Source organism: Canis lupus, chromosome 13 (genome assembly GCF_003254725.2).
Source record: "Canis lupus dingo isolate Sandy chromosome 13, ASM325472v2, whole genome shotgun sequence".
Lineage (NCBI taxonomy): Eukaryota > Metazoa > Chordata > Mammalia > Carnivora > Canidae > Canis > Canis lupus.
Window position 1 is genome coordinate 39,857,235 of NC_064255.1, and position 22,780 is coordinate 39,880,014.

A 22,780-nucleotide genomic window follows, 5' to 3' on the forward strand; every position below is an offset into this window, starting at 1 on the left:
CACCCCCCACGGCCACTGTACCTGCGGCCTCCCCTTGCATCCCCTGCGTGTTACCATCAGGCCCACCTGGCTTCTTTCCTGACCTTCCCCCGAAGGGCTCCGGTCAGCAAGTACTGCCCACCTTCAGCTCACCACCCCTGCTGCAGTCTCTGACACGGATGATCACTGCCACCTCGAAAAGGATCCTCCTCGCTGACCGTTCCCCTCTCTTTATCTTCTACATCACTAAGCACGAAGCAGTCTCTTTTGCCGATTCCTCTCCTCCTAATCAACTCTTAGAAGCTGGGACACAGTCACAGGGCAATCTTCAGATTTTCTTGTTCCCCTCACCCCCTATATTTTATATCCAGGAGATTCAACTCATTTTTGTGGCTTTGATTACCATTTACAGGCCAACAACTACCAAGTTAATATTTTAGCCACAGGCTTTCCTTTCCTCCCAGCCTTCACCTCCCACGGCCCACCTGTGGCTCCTCCATCTGCATATCTCACGGGCACCTCATCTAGTCACTACTCCTCCTGTACGTACCATCTGTATAAACGGAACCTCTTCCCACCCAGCTGTTCAATCAGAGACTCCAACCCCTCCCTTTTTTCTTCTTTCACCTCCAACCCATCCCAAAGGCCCCCTGACATTCTTCCAAAAGGTATCTGGACTCTATCAACTTTACTTTCTTTGTGCTACCATCATTCTCATCTAAACCACTAATGTTTTTTCCAGTCTCTTTTAATACCACCGTAGTCACTTTTCCCCACTTTCAGCCTCACACCTACTCCCATCACTGAATCCCAACAAGATCTTAAACCCCCAATCTTCTTTTATTTCTCTTCGTGGTGCTTTAAGGTATGTGCTGATAAACAAACATACCCAAATGCTAACTGATATACTACTTATAATTATCTGCTGGTATAATGCAAGTAGACTTAGGAAAAACAGCCACTTTGACATGAAAAAAAGAAAAGGGTGGGGGATACATTTTGGAAATACTCTATTACAGTTTACTCATCAATGTCTCATGCATTTTCCCTTGAGCCCTTCGGTGCATACAAGTGAGGAAAAACAGTGTTTAAGTAACACGTTAGACAGACCCTATTATTTTTGATATTAACCAATGGCACATGGTCACTCCCAACAAAGACAGCCAGCAAAGTTGTCATAGAAAAGAAAATGCCAAAAAAAAAAAAAAAAGAAAGAAAGAAGGAAAGAAAGAAAAAAGAAAAGGAAATGCCTTTTCCTTTTTTTTTTCCTTCCAAGAAGTTACATGTCTTTATCATTTTCTTTTAGTTTTTATGTAAATTCTAGTTAGTTAGCATACAGTGTAATATTAGTCTCAGGTGCACAATTTACTGATTCAACGCTTCCATACAACACCCGGTGCTCCTCACAAGTGCCCTCCTTAGTGCAATCTTACTTATTAACCCGTGCCCCCAGCCACTTCCCCTCCGGTGACCATCAGTTTGTCCTCTATAGTTAAGATTCTGTTCCTTAGTTTCTCTCTTTTCCCCCTATGATTGTTTGCTTTGTTTCTTAAATTCCACATATGAGTGAGATCATGTGGTATTTGTCTTTCTCTGACTTATTTTGCTTAGCATAATATCCTGTAGCTCCATTCATGTCACTGCAAGTGGCAAGATCTCATTCTTTTTTACGGCTGAGCATTATTCCATTGTGTATGTGTGTGTGTGGGGGGCATCTTTATCCATTCATCAGTTGATGGACATTTAGGCTTCTTCCATAATTTGGCTATTGTTCATAATGCTGCTATAAACATCAGGGTACATGTGTCCTCTTAAATTAGTATTTTTGTATCCTTTGGGTGAATACCTCGTAGTGCAATTACTGAATTTAGGGTAGCTCTATTTCTGACTTTTTGAGGAACCTCCACACTGTAAGAAATGCCTTTTCTAGTCACTGTACAAGCTTGCCTTATGGAGAAGAAAGTTCTAGGTGAACATTTATTTCCTTGAACAGCAGGGTTACTTCCTGGTTGTGGCTTGGCTTTAAGTGTCCTGTTAATAGTGATGCAATCTTTAAAGGCCATCCTGTCTGTTAACTGAGGCCCATTTACCATTAATAGGTTATCTAGGCCCATAACCTAGAGTGTAGGTTAGTTCAGAAACTATATAGTCAAGCAAAAATAAAAAACTGAACTCATAGAGATGTCACTGATCACTATTAGAAGGTCTGTATTATTTGACCTTAAAAAATAAGTTAAGTAGGATATTCTCCTTGATTTCTGATTTTTCCTACTAGATGGTAACTGGTTTTATACCTAACAGAGAGATGGATATGGTTTCTGAAATCCCAAAGATAATTAGATACAATGAGCACAGAATTAGACTGCTGGGTTCCTAACTCTTGATTCAGCTTCAGCACACATAAATCCTGCAGCCTCTAAGTATAATGATGTTTCCAGATCACCAGCCATAAGACTCCTGGTCCTATACCCCACAGTTGTGATGCAGACCGGCTACGTTCAAAAATATTTTTACACTGCCTCCAGGAATCATGTCTTGTAATATTCTGAAGGTAGGTGTTAATGATTTATCAGCAGCTATGACAATTACAAACTATACTGCAGATTTTAACTTAATATCTTTTCTAAATAAATTTAGTTAAATAAAAAATAAAACAGGGACGCCGGGGTGGCTCAGTGGTTGAGCATCTGCCTTTGGCTCAGGGCGTGATCCTCGGTCTGGGGACCAAGTCCCACATCGGGGTCCCCACAGGGAGCCTGCTTCTCCCCCTGCCTGTGTCTCTGCCTCTCTCTCTGTGTCTCCATAAATAAATAAACTTAAAAAATACAATAAATTATACCTTTTAGTTATTTAAAAAGGAAAAAGCAAAAATATACAGAAATTTATCTTACAGATAAAAATCACAGAGCAGATGCTTTACCTGGTGAACTCCAGAACATTGAGTAATTCGTATCTTTCCTCTTGCCCCAGCTATAAAGGAAAGGAACACGTGATTACATCCAGTTGGAAGTATCTTTGGCTTCTTGGAAATAAACCCTGCATGCATGAAGTTTTAATGTAAAAAATAATACAAAGCGTTCCTTCTGAATATATCCTCTAAGTGGATTCATTAACTTTCGGATTAAGAGAGAGGGCTGAATAGTTAGTTTAGTTTCTGTCTTTAGTTTAGTTTAGTTTCTGTCTTTCTCAAAGCCTCACTAAAACTATAGCAAGCACTTCAAAAAGAAAGCAGCTTACAATGGCATGAAAAAAAGAAAAGAGACAATATCACCAGAAATTTGGAAGCTAATTTGGAAATTTTTCTAAATTTGGAAATTTGGAACGCAGATTAATGAGTGGATGCATCTTAGTAGATACTGAGAAGCTGAATGCTATAGTGGTCATGGGAAAAGCTGAGAACCCACCTGATTGTTACCACATAATCCTTAAGCGGTTTAAGGATGTGAAAATGCAGATAGCTCTAGAATTGTGAGGTAATTGTGAAGCAAAAGAGGGGCCTAAATTGGGGAGAACTTGGTAAGCACCGCTTGAAAAGCAGCTCTCAGCACTGGCCCTTCCTTTTGTCTAGAAGAATCTTTTGTCAAGAAGTTGACTGGCACAGCTGAAGACATGGCATTGTTACCACATTCATATTAAATGCCGAGCCCCAATATCCCAACCTACTCAGCCAAACCTTCCCAGGCAGAAATCAAGAGATTACTCTCTGGGGAATTCAACGAGGCCAAGGGAAGTCTTAGAGGTACAGACGCCGACTTCCCAAATTAATCCCACCAGACCACCCTACAGTGAAGCCCAGTATAGACAAATAACCCCCTCAGGCTCTGAATTGCCAAACTTGCTTTCAAGGTCTCCCGTCTTGACCGTAGGAGTACCAGAGATTAACAAATGCTAACAGAGATGTCCAAAACCAATGGATAAAAGCAATTTGGAGGAAAAAGAATTCAAAACCAAAATTTCCTACAGATTGTTGAAGTTTCAGGTCTGGGTTTCCTGATGGGCAGGAGAGGCTGGCAAGCAGGTCCCGGATGCCTCTTCACTTTAATTTCAACACCAGACTGAAGTAGTTTGTCACCTGTGTCATATGTGGCATTTTCTGTTCTATTAGCTGGATTACTGTGGCTTTCTGGTGGCATAAGACTTTTTCACAGTGTTCCATACCCTTGGAAATACTGGCTGCATTAGCCAGTATATGCTTTTTAATGGGACTCATGAAAAAAATGTGGGAAACAGTTGTTTATAATAATTCTTATGTTTTTGTGATTAATGTTTACAGTCTGGTTGCTTCTCTTTGGTCGTATGGGAGGAGACTGGCCTTATTATTCTGCAATTTGTGTCAAAAACCTGGTAGAGTCTACTATACGTCCATATGCAAGGGACACAGTAATTAGATGCTGCTCTGTTCTCCTCAGTGGAAAATGAGAAACTTTGGGAAAGAACATCTGAAAGTTGATATTTAACTTTTGGTGAAGTACACTTTTCCCAAAACCAAAATCACTGCAGTGACAGTTTGAGACCATTTTATATTCTGGTAAAAACTATAGTTCAAGTAAAGCCTTGTAAATGTTTTGTAATTAAAAGCTTTGTTAAACACTTGTAAAATTTTTTTAAATGAAAATTTCAAAAAACTATTATTATTTCTCTCAGAGAAGTAATATAAGTTTGACTTTCATGAAACAAGAACAGGATACTATTAAAAAGAAATACTGAAAGAACAACAAAAGCCTTTCAAAACCAAAAATACAGAGTAGAAATTAAAAAAAAAAAAAAAAAGCTACGACAAAGCTGATGAAAACTTCCAAAAAGCAGAGCAAAAAGGCAAAGATACAAAAAGCAGAAGTAAAAAGTTAAAGATTAGTTCAAAAATTCTAAAGAGAGACAGCAGGGCAAAGAGAGGGAAGGAAAATGGAATTATTCAAGAAAAATTTCCCAGAACTGAATTTTCCAAATGGAAATGGACCCATCAGTGCTCAGTACAGTGGGTTAAAGATATTCCCACTAAGGCACACTGTCATGAAAAACCCAAACTCTTGGGACAAAGATCCTAGGACCTTCCAGAGTATGGAGCAGTGGGTAGGGCAAGTCACAAAAGATGTGGAATCACAATAGCTTCTGATTTCTCAGGTATACTGGAAACCAGACAATAGTGGAAAAATAAAAATTTCTAAGGAAAATGATTTCAATCCTGTAATTCTATATTCATCCAGACTATCAATTACATATAACAGTAGGATGGAAAATGTTTAGACTTGAAAGGACTACAAACTAAATTACTCTCCATGTAAGAGTAAATCCACTCTGTGATAAAGAGTAGATTTCCACCAAATCCACTAAAGGATGTATTTTAGTAAGAGTAAACTAAGAACAAGGCAGACATGGGATTTAGGAATGAAAGATCTAACACAGGAAAGAAGTAAAGAAAGTCCTCGGGGAGGTGATAAAGCAATCCCAGGATGATAACCATGAACAAAATGGTGACCCATCAGCCAGTGCATCTCAGAGCTGGAGATCAGGAGCGAGACCTATTTAGGGCTATCGTTACCATGTCCTCTGCTTTGGGAGGTACTTTTTAACCTAAAGAATCAAACGTGACACGTGTTGCATCCAAACAAGGTAGTTCACTAAGAAAGAAGATTTGAGATTCAGGAAATAATCCTACACAGAAGAAAATCCAAAGGGATTCCAAGTATTGTAGAAGTATTAGAACTGGCATAGACCAAAAAGAATGGTGGACTTCTAGAGGGATGGGGGTGTCTCAAGGTAGGAACTGCCATCTGACAGACTACCTGGTGCGACTGTACTTGTAGGAGTGTACTAGGGAGATATGGGAACAATCACGAATAGGTAGAAAGAAAATTCGTCAATTGAAAAAAAAATAAGGGACTTCTTTACTTCTTTAGGAAACAAAGGAAAAATTATTTTCAGGAAATAATTTATGTCAGGATATATAAAATTAAAAAAAGGGAAAAAATGCTGAATACAAAAATGTTCAACTATGAATATTGGTTTAGGCATAAAAAGCACTAAATAATGATTTTTTTAAAATGAGATGCAACTTATATACAAAAAGCACATAGACCTTAAGTGTATAATTTAGTGTAAACTGTGTCATTTACAGTGGAATGCTGGTGTGACCACTACCCCAATTGAGATGTAGAACATTCCCATCACCTTGGAAATTCCTTGTGCTCTCCTCCAATCTGTCTCCTCCCTGACCCCGAGGCAATCACCACTCTGAATTTTATCCCCGCATCATTCCTGTCTCATCTGGAGAGAGTATGCACTCCTTGGTGTCTAGCTTTTTCTGCTCCACATAATGCTCCTGAGGTTCATCCATGTTGTTGACGGATCAGTAATTCCTTCCTTTTTACCATTTGGATATTTCATTGTATGTGTATATCACAATTTGCTGATTCCTTCTCTTATTGATGGATGTTTGGGTTGTTTCCAGTGTCTGACTACTCTGGATAGAGCTGCTAAGAACATTCCATCAGGTATCTGTTTGTGGACAGAAACTTTCATGTCTTCTGGGAAACTATGAGTAGAATTACTGGGTCAGCGGCATGTTTACCTGCGTTAGGGAGCTCTACAAGGTCTCCCAAAGGGCTCACGCCTTTGGAATGACTAACAACATACAGGTGTTCCACTAGCTCTGTATTCTCACTAACATTTGGTGCTGCCAATGTTTTTAGTCTTGGCCATTTTAGTGGGTATATAGCATTTCACTGTGATTTTATTTTGCATTTCACTGATGACTAATGATTTTTTTTTTAATGTGCTTAGTGGCCTTTCTTTTTTTAATTTATTTTTAATTTTTTATTGGTGTTCAATTTGCCGACATATAGAATAACACCCAGTGCTCATCCCGTCAAGTGCCCCCCTCAGTGCCCACCACCCAGTCACCCCCACCCACCTCCCCTTCCATCATATACCTTCTTCTGTGAAATGTTCATTTGAGTCTTTTGCCTATTTTAAAAATTATGTCTGAATATGTGTTTAACTAAAAGCTGTAATATTATTATAGTAAATATATACCAGGAAGGGATAGTGAGTCAAGAGAGATAAGTTCTCATTTAACACAACAGAACAGAAAGTCAGGAGTTATAGTCAAATGGAAGAATCAAAACATATTAATCACATGTTTCTGAAAATATGAGATTCATAAATGCCTGAAGAAGAAAGAGATAAAAGAAAGTGGTTGCTTCTGGAGAAGGCAACTGGAGTAGGGAACCTCTACTTTCTTATCATCCTTTGATATTATTGTATCTTTGAAGTTATGCATATGTTATTATTTTGATGAAAAAGAGACTTAAAAATAAATAACTTACTGAATCTATAATCACCGAGTCCGGCGTTCTTCCAGTGAAAACAAAATTCAGTTGCTTGGCTGCTCTGACCAATGCTCCCTCATCTGTTTTAGGAAAACAGGTGAAAGCAAATACATGGTGAGATAAAAAAATTATCCCTATTACAACCGAAATACATTACTATAATTTCTACTTAATTGTAAAAGAATTAAAATTTTGTTTATTCTGGCCTCTGTTACTGAAATCTATTTCTTTCAGAATTATATGATAATGCCAAAGGAATGAGTAGAGTCATTTTAAGGATCTGAGACATGTATGGCACTGGAAGTCCTATTTCACTGTTGGTCAACTCACCTAAGAAGGAAAATTTAAATGTCACCTTGGTTCAGAATATTCTCTAAAAAAACCTTTCTCAAAATAAATGCACAAGATTGTTTTACATTTTATGCTTTTCCTCCTAAAACACTAAATGTAGAAAAATACTAATTGAGGACTCAATTTAGGTAGCTCAGTGGTTTGGCGCCTGCCTTTGGCCCAGGGCGCGATCCTGGGGTCCCGGGATCGAGTCCCGCATCGGGCTCCCGGCATGGAGCCTGCTTCTCCCTCCTCCTGTGTCTCTGCCTCTCTCTCTCTCTCTATGTCTATCATAAATAAATAAATCTTTAAAAAAATGGATATAAATGCACTAGGTTATACACCTGAAACTAACATAGATAACACTGTGTGTCAACACTACTCAAAAAAAAAAAGGAGCTTAGACAAGGAAAGAAATGGATATAAATGAATCGATGTTTATTTTATTATACATTAATTACTTTCATTGCCATATTGTATCAAACTTTCTTGTTGCTGAGGGTAGGGTGTGGGATTAGGAACATTCACATAGTGTCCATCCTAAGAATATGAGATGTAATTTTTTTTCTGCTTCTTAGGAATTTAGTACATTCTGCAAGGTCACGGGTGCTGGTTTAGAATACAGTTAAAACATTTAAAGGTCTTTAAAGTATGTTGCTTCTTTCCTAAAATCTTGCAATTATCATATTGACTGTCCAATTTTACACTGAAAATAGGTTTAAAATCAAGCTGAGACATTAAACATTGATAACCATGCTAATATGCATTTTATGGCATCCCTTTCAAATGGGTGAACTTTCTTCATCCAAAAAAAATACACAAAAGTTCCTTGATTATCATTTCCAAAAGATGGAACAGATTATTATTACTTCCAAAAGAGGAAAGCAAAATTGTTATTTTCAAAGAAGAGAATAGTTACTATATGTATAAAAAGGTACTTTATATTTGTGTGAATTTTCTCATTCAAATTTCTATGCAATTTATGTCATATGCCAAAAATATATAACCTTATACACATACATACTTAATTCTGAAAGCTAGGTTATTCTAATTGATAAACACATTGCTATTATCTAAAACATACAAGTTGGCTATTTTGCTTTTTCAAATTAAACTGATTTTTCTCTAGACAACATCAAATTTCAGAATAATTCCCACTGTAAAACTACATTATAAATCCTTCCTTGTACCTGGAGATGCTGCTTGGTAAATAATCTTGTCACCTTCTCGCTCTGGCACTGCTGTGTGACAAACTGCCATCATTGTAAGAAATTCACATATTATAGGTGCAGTTGGCTGTAAGAAATAAACACAATTCAACCCTTTCACTTAAACATTTTGACACTAATGGCAGCAACATTACTTCATGTCTATTAAGACTGGCTGTTGAGCACTGAGGTGTGAGGTTATTGACAACAAAGAAGTCAACATCTATTATGAAGAAAATACATTTTTAACCAAAATCATTCGCTCTTACACTCTCTCTCACTCATTTTCCAAACATTTACACAAAACAACTTGGTGGTTCAAATGAAAATAGCCCAGTGATAAAAAGGCAGATAGGGTCAAACCCTGTCCTCAGAAAATAGGGGAGAAATTCTAAAATGCTCATTTACCTGGATCTAATTCCTGATTAGATTTAAACTTTTGGCATCTGTTCTCACTGGGGTTCCACTACTTTGTGTTGGGGTGATGACCTTAACCTGACACATGTTTTACTAAATAAAAAGAATTGGCTGAGCAATTGTTGTGTACAACGGATTCTCAGAGACTGAGGAAGACATAGAAGTGGATCCTTTCTGCAAGGAGTTTATATAAGAAAAGAAGCCAGATTTTTTAAAATTTTATTTTGTATTTTTTATTTTTTTTTTAGGTAGGCTCCATATCCAGTGTGGAGCCCAACACAGGGCTCAAACTCATGGCCCTGAGATCAAGAGACAGATGCCCAATGGACTGAGCCACTCAGGTGCCCCAGAAGGTGCAGACCTTTTAAATTAAATATCTTGCTGCTAATGAAGAGAAATATCAAATAAAAAGATTCTTCTATGCTCTTGGACAAAAAACAAAAACAAAAACAAAAACAAAAACAAAAAAACAAATGGGAGTGATTGGAAAGGCAAATCACAACGAAAAATCTGTTTTCAGGTTAGTACAGCGGAGAAAACAGACATGGTTCCCGCAGTGCAAAGTGTAACTTGTGGGGATGAGAGAACGGAGATAAATACACAAATATTTACACATAGTGTGAAAGGACTACAAGGGAGAGAATGTGCAAATACCATGTAACGTGATTTGGGCCAGTCTGCGGTTATTCTCAAGATAATGTGATACTTAAAACTGAGGTTTTAGCTTCACGAGGAATTGAGCCAAGAGTTTTGCAATCCGATAAGACTGAAAAGATCCTACTGAAGGAAAGAATGAAGTGTGTTTGAGAAAACAAAAGCCATTACGGGCGTGAGGAGAAGGAAAGGAAGAGAGACCCAGGCGAGGTTGGTGACTTGCCAGGGGCCAGACCACGTACCTCTGGAAGGTAGGCGGGAAGCCAGAGGATGGTTTTAAACAGGGAAGCCATGGGATTTGATTTCCACGTCCATCATTTCAGTTGCCACGTACAACAAGAATCGGAGGGAAACAAAAGGGTACAAGGACACTGGCAACTGTACTGGGACTTGTGCACTGGTGCAAGGATGCTGGCCGTCTGGACTAGGGGATGGAAAGTGAGAATGAAGTCAAGAAGACATTTAGGGTATATTCTAGAAGCCACTACTGATAAGGGCTTGGCCACCCTATGCAGCTGGAGATGGATGGAAGAAGAGGAATCCAAAGCAGCTCTTAAGTCCTTAGAAAGAGAATTAAAATAGGTGACGAAGCAACGTGACCCTGAAAACACAGAGGGGAAGAGGTGGTGTAGGTCTCGTGGGTCCTGAACCCCATATTCTATTAAAATCTCTTTTAAGAAGAAAGGCGACAAAAAAAAAAAAAAATACCTGTAGGGACACCTTGCTAGAGCTCCACCCAGGGGCACAGGTTAGTAAGATGACCAGTGCTGAAGGACCATGTTTTGAGGTAGTGAGTTCAAGTTCTGATAGAGCGAACTTGAAGTGATGATGAGAGCAGGCTCGAGGGCTTATCCTCCAGGAAGCCAAACTGTCTGATCCGATGGAATTTTACTAAGTGTCAAGTAACTTCATAGGTACAATGGTCACACTGGGTGGAAATTTCTAGAGTTCTTATTGTGTAGATTGGGCACTGGCCTATCATTTTGAGCAGGTAATTCATTTCTACAGATATTCTGAGATGGTAAGCAGTGAGCTGTTTCATACACACAGAATTCTATTGATTATTTAATATTAGACGTTTTGAAAAGATAGTATACTGATTAATAAGATTTTCAAAATTAAATTCCTAACAGCCATGAATTTGTGTGAGCCAAGTAAAAAAGATTAAACAAGAACAGATTTTGGTAAGTATTAAACATGATCACGAAACAAAAAAAAATATATAAACATGGAAGATAATTCACAAAGAGACTCACTAGCTTTCACTCATTAACAAAAAGATAATGGTTTTACGTTGCTTACATGATTATTTTGGAGGTTTTCCAGCAATGACGAATCACTAAACGTTTTTTCGTCTCCAAATTGTGAGCTCTGCCTGAAGGAGAAAATGGAGCAGACCTGGTTCATTTATACAAGCCATTGATCTATTTGTAACTTACTTCTTAAATAAATCATTATTCTTATTAAATAAATCATTTATTCTATTAAGCAAACGCTTAACAGATTAAATAAAATTTAGTCTGCATTTCTAGACAAGATACCATCAATTTCACAACCAAATCATACATTTTCAAGCATTCTGAAGTGGGATAGACTTCTGCAGTGTAATAAAAAATAGTATTTTATAGTTTGTTTTTCTGGAGTGGAATTACATTGTACTTATACGAAGCTTAAGAAAATTTTTGTAAAAAGTAAAAACACCGCTAAATACCTAGAGGTCTATTCCTTCTACTTCCACAATTTCTTCAAGTTTTTAGAATTTGATTATAAAGCTACTATAAAAAAACAATATTGATTCTTTTACGTTACCCTATGAGAAATCTTTATTTGTAGTAACTAACATTACATGATTATCGTATTCAATATAAAAATGAGCAATAAGCTTTTAATATATTTCATCAACATCTAACACTAACAGATATCTGATACTATTTATGTAAATATCACATTTATTCTGTATATAAGGAGGACAAATCATAAATACGTTTGGGATTTTTTGTGTTGGGGCTGTCTTCAGATGAGCAAACACTTCTGTGCTTCATAGGAAATAAATGGAGTCAGAGTTGCCTCTGTAGTCGGGCTATCATGAATCTCATGGCCATGCAATATAATATCAAAATGTTGAGATTAAAAGGAAGAACAAGGAGCATGTAAGTGGAAATGTCAAACCCAAAAGAGTGTATTTTGCAATGTTCAGTGAAAATATACACATTCAGGCTTTCGTGCATAGAAGAAAATTCTAGAATTCATTCGCCAAGGAAAAATAATGCATCCAATACTAAATAACTGTAACTGAAAGCTTTTCATCATGTGATTTACAGTTACAGAATTATCAATGCCAATGCACCAAATATCAAGAGCTTCATATTTTAAAGCTAGCAGTTCGAAAGGAAGGAGAAATCACTGATGAATAAAAGAATCTGAAATAACTAAACATACACATTATCAATGAAATATATTTTTTCCGTGAACCAAGAATGTTTATAAGGTACATCCTTATGCACATGTGGTAGTTTGATCTATGAATTCTGAAAATTATAATAAAGTACGTCTTCATTAGCATGTAGTAGTTTAGAATTCTCAAAACCACCCTAGGAAGCAGAATAAACACATTACTCTTCCTTTAGTTTTTTTTTTTTTCTTCCTTTAGTTTTAAAGATGGAGGGAAAAGTCCAAGAACTTTTAAGTGACTTATCAATGGGCACGCAAAAAGTTGGCTTACATTTCTCCTCCAAATGCTATCATTTCTTAAAAATAGTTTATTACTGGGGCTCCATGAAGTCTCCCTATTATTAAAGTGTATTCATTAATGGTTCTTAGTTATACATTCCTACTTATTTGTTACATAAATTGAAATGTCAAGGAATAATCACAGTAACATCTTGCATGTGGAGGTCTATTTTCTTTCCAAAGAATTCCAGACTAAAAGCCTTTGCAAATCTGAAGATGTCTTATTAATCTCACCAGAAACCCTTTTATCTCATAAATCACAGTTACCATAATTGATACAACGTTCAAATGTATTTATAACAAATAACACTAGATATGCAATTTAAATCTTTACATGGACACATCCCACCCTCCATTTACCAATGAAGCTTCTACCACAAATAATGCTAAATAAGAACTCTTCACTCAGAAAGTAGCTTCTTTTCCAAGATCATAAAAAACATAAACAACTCATCTGCTAATCCACACAGCCTGGGTTAGATAACTCAGGCGTGGAGTTCTTACCACCCCTCTCTGAAATCTTACAAAAAAATGTTCACTTTTAGTAAAAGTAAACGGATAAAATTAGGATGCTCATGTCATTTCAAAATAAGAACCAACTGCATTAAATAAAAGTGGTAATTTAAACTCAGTTGACAAAACGATGAATTTACAAACTGCTCACAAAAACAAATGCAAGCCAACATCAACATTTTGTTGGATTTTCCCATAGAAATTTTCAAGTGGCACGATGCACACAGGAGACAAAAGAAATCATAGTATTTTGCAAGAAGGAATAAGAGAAGGAGGGTAACATTAAGGTGAGGAGAACAAGGAGCAGGTCACCCACAATGCCACATAAATGGCAGCTTCTTGCAGGCTGATTTAAAAAAGTATTTAAATTAATGTAAATATATATATTTTTTATTTATGATAGTCACACAGAGAGAGAGAGAGAGAGAGGCAGAGACACAGGCAGAGGGAGAAGCAGGCTCCATGCAGGGAGCCCGACGTGGGATTCGATCCTGGGTCTCCAGGATCGCGCCCTGGGCCAAAGGCAGGCGCCAAACCGCTGCACCACCCAGGGATCCCAAATTAATGTAAATAATTATTTACACTGTAAATAATTAGAAAAAAATGAAGAATCCCCATTGCAATAAAAATTAACATTTAGAATGTGTATGGCTTAATCAGTATTACCTATTTTCATATATGACAATATGGACTATGAAATATTTTTAAATTCAAAATTCATGCCAAACAAAAGAATTGTTAGGGAAAAAATGGAAAAAATAGTTGGATTTATACTTTTCACCTTAAACCACATAAACTCCAGATGGACGAACAATTTAGTAAAAGTACTAACGATATGGGAAAAATGTTTAAATAACTTAAGAGTGGAAAAGGCCTATGTATCAAACATTATCCAGAAAGCAAGACAGATAAATCTGTAAACAACTGAAACATTTCTGCACAGCAAAAACTACCATAAGCAAAATCAAAAGCCCAAACAAAAAAACTGGGAAAAACTGCTTCCAACTCATATCATGAAGGTTAGAACAAGGAGCCCACGAGGAAAGACGAGTGCCTTTAAATACAAACTCCAGTTTAGCCAATAATGAATGAGAAAAATGAAAAGGATCAATTTGGCAGAAATAAAGTTTGACAACTCTGTGCTGTTGTGGTTATGGAAGGAGATAAATCATACCATTGGTGATTATGAAATTGGCATAACTAGTTCTAAAAAGAACAATTCTATCAAAAATTGTCCAAAAGGGGTAATTTCTACCAAAACTTAAAATGCCACATATCATCCCTTTGATCCAGGAATTCCGGTTCTAGGAATTTATACTAGCCATCTACCCAGTGCAAAATATCATACACACAAATTCATTCTTTGCAGCACAGTTTTAGGAAGATTTATTTAGTTGAGAGCTGGAGCTGGAGCTAGAGTGTGTGTGCACCTGCTTGCTCAGGAGAGCGAGGGAGGGGCGGAGCGAGAGAACCCTGAAGCAGCCTCCCTGCTGAGCTCGGAGCCCATCCAGGGCTGGATCTCACCACCTATGAGATCATGACTTGAGCCAAAACCAAGAGTCAGAAGCTCCACTGACTGAACCACCCAGGGGCCTCCGCAGCACATTTTTTTTTTTTTAATAGCAAAAGATTAGAAATAACTCAAGAACTTGAAGAATACTGCTTTTAAAAATTGTGGTACATCCACATGGCCAACACTATACCAAAAATAGGAAGCTCTTCAGCTGATCTTGGGCAGATCTCAAAGATGCACTGTCAAAAGAAAAGATGGTACAGAACAGGGCATACGGTATACGGTATATGCCTCGCTTTCATAAACATAGGAGAGAAAAAAAATACATGTATGTATATGTGTAGACACGATCTGGAAGGAAACACCTGAAACTGTTGACACTGCCTGCCTCCAGGAGGAGAAATGGAGGGTTCCAAGACAGGGAAGGGAGAAAAACTTCCTGACACCCTCTAAATTTGCAATGTTAATACCTTACGAACTTAAAAAAATATCAAAATTATTTTAAAGATTTTATTTATTTATTCATGAGAGACACACAGAGAGGCAGAGACACAGGCAGAGGGAGAAGCAGGCTCCATGCAGGGAGCCCGATGAGGGACTCGATCCCAGGACCCCAGGGTCATGCCCTGAGCCACAGGCAGGTGCTAAACTGCTGAGCCACCCAGGTGTCCCAAAAAAATCAAATTTAAATTAAAAATTAAACGCAAGCACAAAATCCATGCCAGCCACCTGAAATAGATACACAGCCGACACATGAACTGAATGCATGCATACACACACTACACACACCACACACAGGAAGATAAAGGTAGGGTGACTCTAAAGCCCCATTTCTGGAAAGGATCTGTACCTCCTGCTTTTAAACGATGCTACTGGTTGCAAATCAAAATCCCTTAAAGGGAGATTTAATTTTTAGAAATGAGTTTGTTTTTCAGAGTCATGTCCCATCAAGTCCGAGAATATAAATAAGTGATCATACTCAGTATTTTGGTCAGACGTTGGTTTTAACCACAGTAATGAGACCTGCCTCTCCTTGTGGCTCAAAGTACTTCTGAGGGCAATTACAAAAGAGGAATTCCAAAAACATTCCACGAAACGGCTGCATCACTGAAATAAGTAAATGACCTGTCAACGTGACTACTTTGAAGACTAACACTAATTTGGATGTGTTTGGTCTCATTACTACACAGTCACACCTGGAAGGAGGTTTTCGTGAGCCTCGTGGCTGCTGCACAAAAAATAAATATCACTCGTTCCATATGTAATTATAGGCCAGAATGAAATGAGAAGATGAATAAGACCAGGAAATAGTACCATCCACCGTTACTATGATAATCTCAACCAGCACAGTGAAATGACTAAGCATGGAATGCATTAAGGAAACCCTTTTGGAGAATAATCTCACTAGCACTAACTTAAACAAACACACCAGCGCAGTATGGAATCTATATTGAAGAGTCAAGAAAAATATATTATCTGGGATTTGCTTCAAAATAATGGTGAGGGAAAGGCATAGATGACACTGGTCCTGAAGGCACATTATTGAAGCGAGTGAATGAGTAATCGGCCTACTTTGGTTTATGCTTGAAATTTTCCACAGTAAACGTTATGAAAAGGAAAAATGGCCATGGAAATACACAGTCTTGAAAACAATCATATCTTAAGGGCTGCACGGATGCTGAGAATAAGCAGATCTTTTTTCCAATGGTGGACTTTTAATAGAAAAGAATTAATCTGTAAGGTTGTATGTTAGCCTAGGGTACTTGGTAATAACATGAAGACTGTACCAATTTTGGAGCAAGTGGCTACTGGTTGGGGAATGATCTTATCTCTATAAACTATTTATACTAATATATTTGAGTAAAGCTACAGCCATCATCCAATTATCTTTAATGCCAAGAGTATGTTTGAAAATACTCTTGAGGGAGTATCATAGGTTTGCCTTCAAATTCCACTAAATGTAAAATAATCTGTACACATTTAAGTGTTAAATATTAAGTGTTTTTTAAACTTGACATTTTTGTGGTGAATATGGTTCAAGTGGGGCAGTAATAAATATATATTATATATATACACATATATATACAATATATAATATATATATTGTATATATACACACATATATACTATATATATATACACACATACACACACACACACACACATACATGTTACAGGGTTTTTATGGAATTCAATGAACTTCACATTGAAATGTAAAGCTGCTGAAAGACAGGCATGAACTTTGATTTTGGATTTATACAGTCATCTATATTCTCAAGTTTATCCCTGAAGGGCAGTAGCATGAAGATATGGTCAGATGCCTGGAGCATAGGATTCAGCTAGGATCACATTTTTTTTTTTTTCCTGGATGGCGCTTTTGATCTTGGTTTCCTTGGCAACATGAAATCCACTGGAGGAGGCTTTGGGGGAGATGCCAGATTTATGAATGTGCAACATTTCTTTTCCCTGTGCTAACTTTTCTCAAGTCAGTTAAACTGTACCTGAAAAAAAAGAAAAAAAAAAAAAAACTGTACCTGGTCTTGCTACCTTAATAAGAAAAGAAAAAAATGGACTGAAATGGTAAGGATACTTTATGCTCTGAAAGCATATATTCTTTAAAATTCTTTAAGGTTTGTAGGGTATAAAGTGACCAACGCCCACTTTATAACCAGGCTGAGTGAGGTTTTAACTCTGGCTGGCTTCCATGTTTCCTGGTTGTGTAGTTGGGGGGGGAGGGGGGAGTTACTTATTAGCTTCTTTGCCTAAATTTCACCAACTTTAAGACGATCATGTCAATCACAATTCTTCAAACATATCATGAGGATTGAGTAAGAGACATCAGGGCTAATACTCCCTGTGAGTATACAACGTCTAGACTGTTCTAAGCGCTTTAAAAACAACTCACTCAGGGCAGTTGGTTGAGCATCGGACTCTTGGGTTCAGCTTGGGTCACGATTTCGGGGTCATGGGGATTGCCCCACACTGGGGTCTGTGCTAGCGTGGTCATGTGCTAGCTTGATTTTCTCTCTCCCTCTGCCCTCCCCTCACTGCGTGCTCACGCGCATGCACACACACTCTCTCCCAGCCAAATAAATTAGTCTAAATAAATAAATAAACCAGAACTCAGTCGATCTTCACAACCTCCCTATGACGTCCACAATCTACCAGATGAGGACAGGTAGGCAGAGAGATTAGGTCACTTTTTTCCCAGGGCACCGGTAGGATCAGGATGTGAACGTGGGTGGTCAGCACCCCAGGTCTGTACCCTCGACCCCTGCAGAGCACCAGAGAGCAGCTCAGGGAGTGTCTGTTCCTTCATCTTTGCAGGCTGACAGGTGACTGATAGATGGGGCGTCTAAGAAATATTTAGAGTAAAGCTCACTTTATTATAAAGGTGGTAAATGCCTTTCCTACTGTGTATTTTAAAAATACTAATAATTAAGTGGAATCGTATAATTTATTGAAAAATCTGGCATTTCTTATTTGGATTTATCTAGTTTAGAATATCAAATATCAAATTTTCCAAACGGGTGTTTTACAAAAATATAATATAATAATATATATAATATATAATATATATAATATATAATAATATAATAACATCCTCTCTTTCCAAGAGTTAAAAAAGTCATAAGATAACCTCTAATGAAAGTAGGATATTTTAAATGACCTGAGTAAACACACAACAATTTTTTTTTCTTACATTTCCATCAATGAAAATATGGTCACTGGTAATTTCCTTCTCTTAGGAGTAAATAAGTTCTCTTAGAAAATGTGTATTAATTCTATACTAGTAAATAAATTAATAGCATTACATTAACATTACAGAAAATCAATGGAGGTAGCCAAAATTTCACTACCTTCTGAAAGGATTAAGTAAAAGGGAATAGCTACCACATTAAACTTGAATTATCCACCAACAGTAAGAAACTTTGGAATATTTTTAAAAATGCTAAAAATTATTCAGTTGCATGTAGGTGTTGAAACTAGATGGAGCTCCAAGCAATGAGCTTAAATATGATGACTCATTAGCTGCCTCTGTCATTATTATGGGTATGAATTTTACTGCAAATCGTTACCAAATCTCCACTTTACTGAAATAAAATTCAAGTTGAATATATTGAATGATGATATTGGACTTCCATGCATATTGGAAATGTAGCTAAATCCTACAACACATGTACAACCTGAAAATAAAAATATAACCACTTATGAAATCACATGTTCTACAGTTACCAGCATTAAAAGAAACCTGTTTTCTGAAGCTTCATTGGCCACCAAATCATAATGAACTACAGAAATACCAAAATAAACTTATCTTGTTCTAAATGAAAATATAAATCCACGGAGGGGGGATTTTAAGAGAAAACAAACAAAACCCCTCAAAAGTACAGAAATTAAAATGACAGAATGGCATCTTTAATAATTCTAAAATTAATTATATTCTAGGTAAATGTAGTCTGGGGAAGCACAGTATTCCAACATTTGTTCCAGACATTTATTTTTTTTTTAATTTTCATTTTTCTAGCCCCTAAATAGATTTACTAGACTAATGAAAAGAGATATAATGGAAATTTCCAGTCCTTGGGTAGGTTTCAGGAGCCTCTTTTGGTGGCTCTGTAGAGAACATGAATAGCAGCAGAAGGTGGCAGTGCTGAGCTAGAAAACATAAACCTTGGGCTTTAACAAATCTTAGCTGGTTCACTGCTCAGGGACCCCAAAGTGATCATTACAGACTCTGTCATCGATACATAATGTAGAGCTCTAGCAAGCCTAACCATTAAACTAAATGTCTGTAAAATGACCAAACGTCCTGCGATAAAAAATCAAAGATATTCAATGGGTTTCAAGAAATAAGCTCTTTATAAAGTACTGTTACCCGACCTGGACAATAATGCTTTCCCCCCCTCCCCCCAAAAGTAGTGAATTGTATTTATCAAAAAACAGTGAAATGCAAGCCTTGTAAAGGAATCAATGAGGCAGAAAGGTCCATGCAGCTTACCATTCATCAGGAGAGCAACCATAATCCTCAGGTTCGGGGACATGGCTTCAGAAAGCAAGAGGAGGGGGAAGAGAGGGAAAAAAAATCATCATCACAGACAGGCCGGAAACAGAGGAGCATGAATAACGGAAGGACTGAAAGACGGATCTTGAAAATGTTAAGAAAAGGAACTTTTAGTTGATTCTGAAAGAATGGCAGTTGGTGTAGTAAGTAGGACATGATTTATGGTAAACTAAGCACGTCTACAAAATTATTCTGTAACAGGACAGCTCACTTGCCTCTCACTGAGGAACTGATTCATTTTATTCAAAGAATTCAGTATTCACCAACAAATGTTTTAACCTGGAAATGCTTAAACCGATGGAAAGTTACATATTATATAATTATATATGTAATTATAAAATTACATATATAATCATAAAATTACATATTATATATGTCATATATAACAGTCACAAAATTACATATTATATATTATATTGTATATATATATAAATGTTCTAATGAAACAAACATAACTAATACCTAGGGACAAACTATCACATTGATGAAATCTACCAGATACACATCAGAAATAAACGTGACGACCAGGGATCCCTGGGTGGCGCAGAGGTTTGGCGCCTGCCTTTGGCCCAGGGCGCGATCTTGGAGACCTGGGATCGAATCCCACGTCGGGCTCTCAGTGCATGGAGCCTGCTTCTTCCTCTGCCTATGTCTCTGACTCTCTCTCTCTCTCTCTCTATCATAAATAAATAAAAATTAAAAAAATAAAAAAAATAAACATGACTACCATAAAGTAACGGATCTTTAAACAGGCACACTGGAGTAAAAGTCAACTAGATTTCTATAATTAATTGGAACTGCATTTTAAAAGATTAACTGATACTCAAAATTGTTCACTTAAATCATAATTCACTCATTAAGCCATTTGTTATCTCACTCAGAAAATACCATTCATCAATAATTTTTATTTCCTCCTTTAGCTCATTTAAGCCCCGGGACAAGTCCGACTGACATGCAGCCTTTGTTCTAAGCAGCCAGTCACATATTCACTCCGAAGTGGCCCATAATATGTGGCTGAGCAGATTTTCTTTTCCTTCTCTACGTATTTATTAAATTTTTCTTCCTATTGTCCAATGTTCTCCGGCTTTGTTGAGATATACTTGATGGATAACACTGTTCAAGTTTCAGATACAACGTGATGGTCTGATCCACTTCTGTATATGCTGCAACAGGACTACCACCACGTAGCTAACACCGCCATCGGTCACGTAACTACCATTTCGTGTGAGTGTCGTGGGAAAACTTAACCTCTACTCTCTCAGCAGCGAGGACAGATCTTATCTCTCATTTCTTTCACTATATATGACCATTCCATAATTTTTCTTTTCTTTTTTTTCTTTTTTATTTTTTTTAAAGAATTTATTTTTAAATATTTTATTTATTCATGAGAAACACAGAGAGAGAGAGAGAGGCAGAGACACAGGCAGAGGGAGAAGCAGGCTCCATGCGGGGAGCCCGATGCAGGACTCGATCCCGGGACCCCGGGGTCATGCCCTGGGCTGAAGGGGCACTAAACCGCTGAGCCACTGGGGCTGCCCTCTTTTTTTTTTTTTTTTTAAGATTTTATTGACTTAATTTGAGAGAGAGAGAGAGAGAGAGAGAGAACGCACAGGAGGTGCAGAGGGGCAGGAGCAGCAGCCGCAGCGAGCCTGACCGCCCCCCTTCATCCCAGGAGCTGGGATCATGGCCTGAGCCGGGGCAGGTGCTTCACCTACTGAGCTGCCCAGGCATCCAGCATCCCAATATTTTTTCTTTTAAATTTAGTAGCTACCAATAGAGTCTAAAAAAATGCAGAGTTCAGTACAAATATAAAGTCATTCATTGCTTCTGACAAATATAACCCTCCCTGAAAACTCGTGGAGTCCCTCCGGCCGCCACCGTCCACGCACTGTCTTCACCCTCCAGCAACTGGCCGGGCGCAGGCCTCACCGCGCCACCTCCTCCAACGCACCGAGTCGCCTCCCGGGCAGCGCCCACCACGTCCAGCCACAATGACGGCGGTGCCCTCTACCCACTAGTCTCCCTTCTACCAGGTGGCTTGTTGATGCTCCAGGGGGAGGCGAGCCGAGCCTCCCGGGGGCGGGCTCCCAGACAAAGACGCCGCCCTGGGCTGCAGGCCCGCGCGTGGGGCATCACGCTGATCGGTCGGGCTGGCCGGGGACCACGGTGCCCGGGTTCTGGCCGTGCAGGAGGTCCCACAGGGCTCGGGGGCCCTTCTCCTGGGCACGCGCGGGCCTGGCAGGGCTGGGCGCTGTTCGCACCTGGGGAGCCGCAGGGGCACCTGCTCCTGAACCTGTGTGCACCTTTCCCCGCCAGCGTGGCTCCAGCAGCTCTGGTGCAGGTGCTGGGGGTCGCTGGCGTTTGTGAGCGTGTCGGGACCCCGGTCTCTGCCCGTGGAGCTCTTCACTTAACCAAACCCCTTCTTCTAGCGCTGCTCAAGCCTCTGCTTCTCCTGGAGGGGTCCCCGGCCTGCCTGATGGGCTCGCATCCCCCCCCATCACACACTCACCCGGCCCTCCCCCTCCGTGCAGCCTGTTAGCCTCGATTACTTATTAACACCCATTTACCTCCAATCAACCACCAACTTCAGGAGAGCAGGAGCCATAGGAGCTTTCGCCGGTTATTACAACCCTATTATCTAACAAGGTGCCACGTACAGAAGGAGATAAAAATATTTGTGGAAGAATGTAAATAAACAAATGAGAGGTGTCTCCCCAGCTCTAGCCCAGGTGGGCAGTAAGATAAATGTGTTGGTTAGCATCTAGGCCTCAGGGCTAAGTTTTATTAGCCCTGTGATTGTGAGGTTTCTTTTCTTTCTTTCTTTTTTTTGATTGTGAGGTTTCTTGTGGTGAATCCCTTCTCAGTGTGAAGCATGGATCCTTTTAGCAAACATACTGGTAAACAAAATATTGTCGTGTTAAGCCATTCGCGTATTGTATTCATATATACATAAGGATTGTTTTTAAGGAAATTTCATGTTTTTACTCAAAGGGAACATGTCAATGAAATGTTTTTGACGTTGATTAAATGACTAACCCAATAA

At 38.4% G+C, this 22,780-nt stretch overlaps 1 protein-coding gene across 8 annotated transcripts in view; it reads right to left on the reverse strand.

Annotated features, from left to right (window-relative positions):
- Positions 1-22,780, reverse strand: part of ATP8A1 (ATPase phospholipid transporting 8A1) — a 224,196-nt gene that overhangs the window by 116,170 nt on the left and 85,246 nt on the right. For 6 of the 8 annotated variants that reach the window (XM_049092867.1, XM_049092868.1, XM_035715594.2 and 3 more), the window contains 5 exons: positions 19,675-19,719; positions 11,219-11,291; positions 8,828-8,933; positions 7,305-7,387; positions 2,900-2,949 (listed from right to left, as the gene is read on the reverse strand). In XM_049092867.1, coding sequence (XP_048948824.1) covers positions 2,900-2,949; positions 7,305-7,387; positions 8,828-8,933; positions 11,219-11,291; positions 19,675-19,719 — 357 coding nt within the window. The remainder of the gene's footprint in view (positions 1-2,899; positions 2,950-7,304; positions 7,388-8,827; positions 8,934-11,218; positions 11,292-19,674; positions 19,720-22,780) is intronic. The other 2 variants (XM_049092869.1, XM_049092866.1) reach the window with 1 other exon arrangement.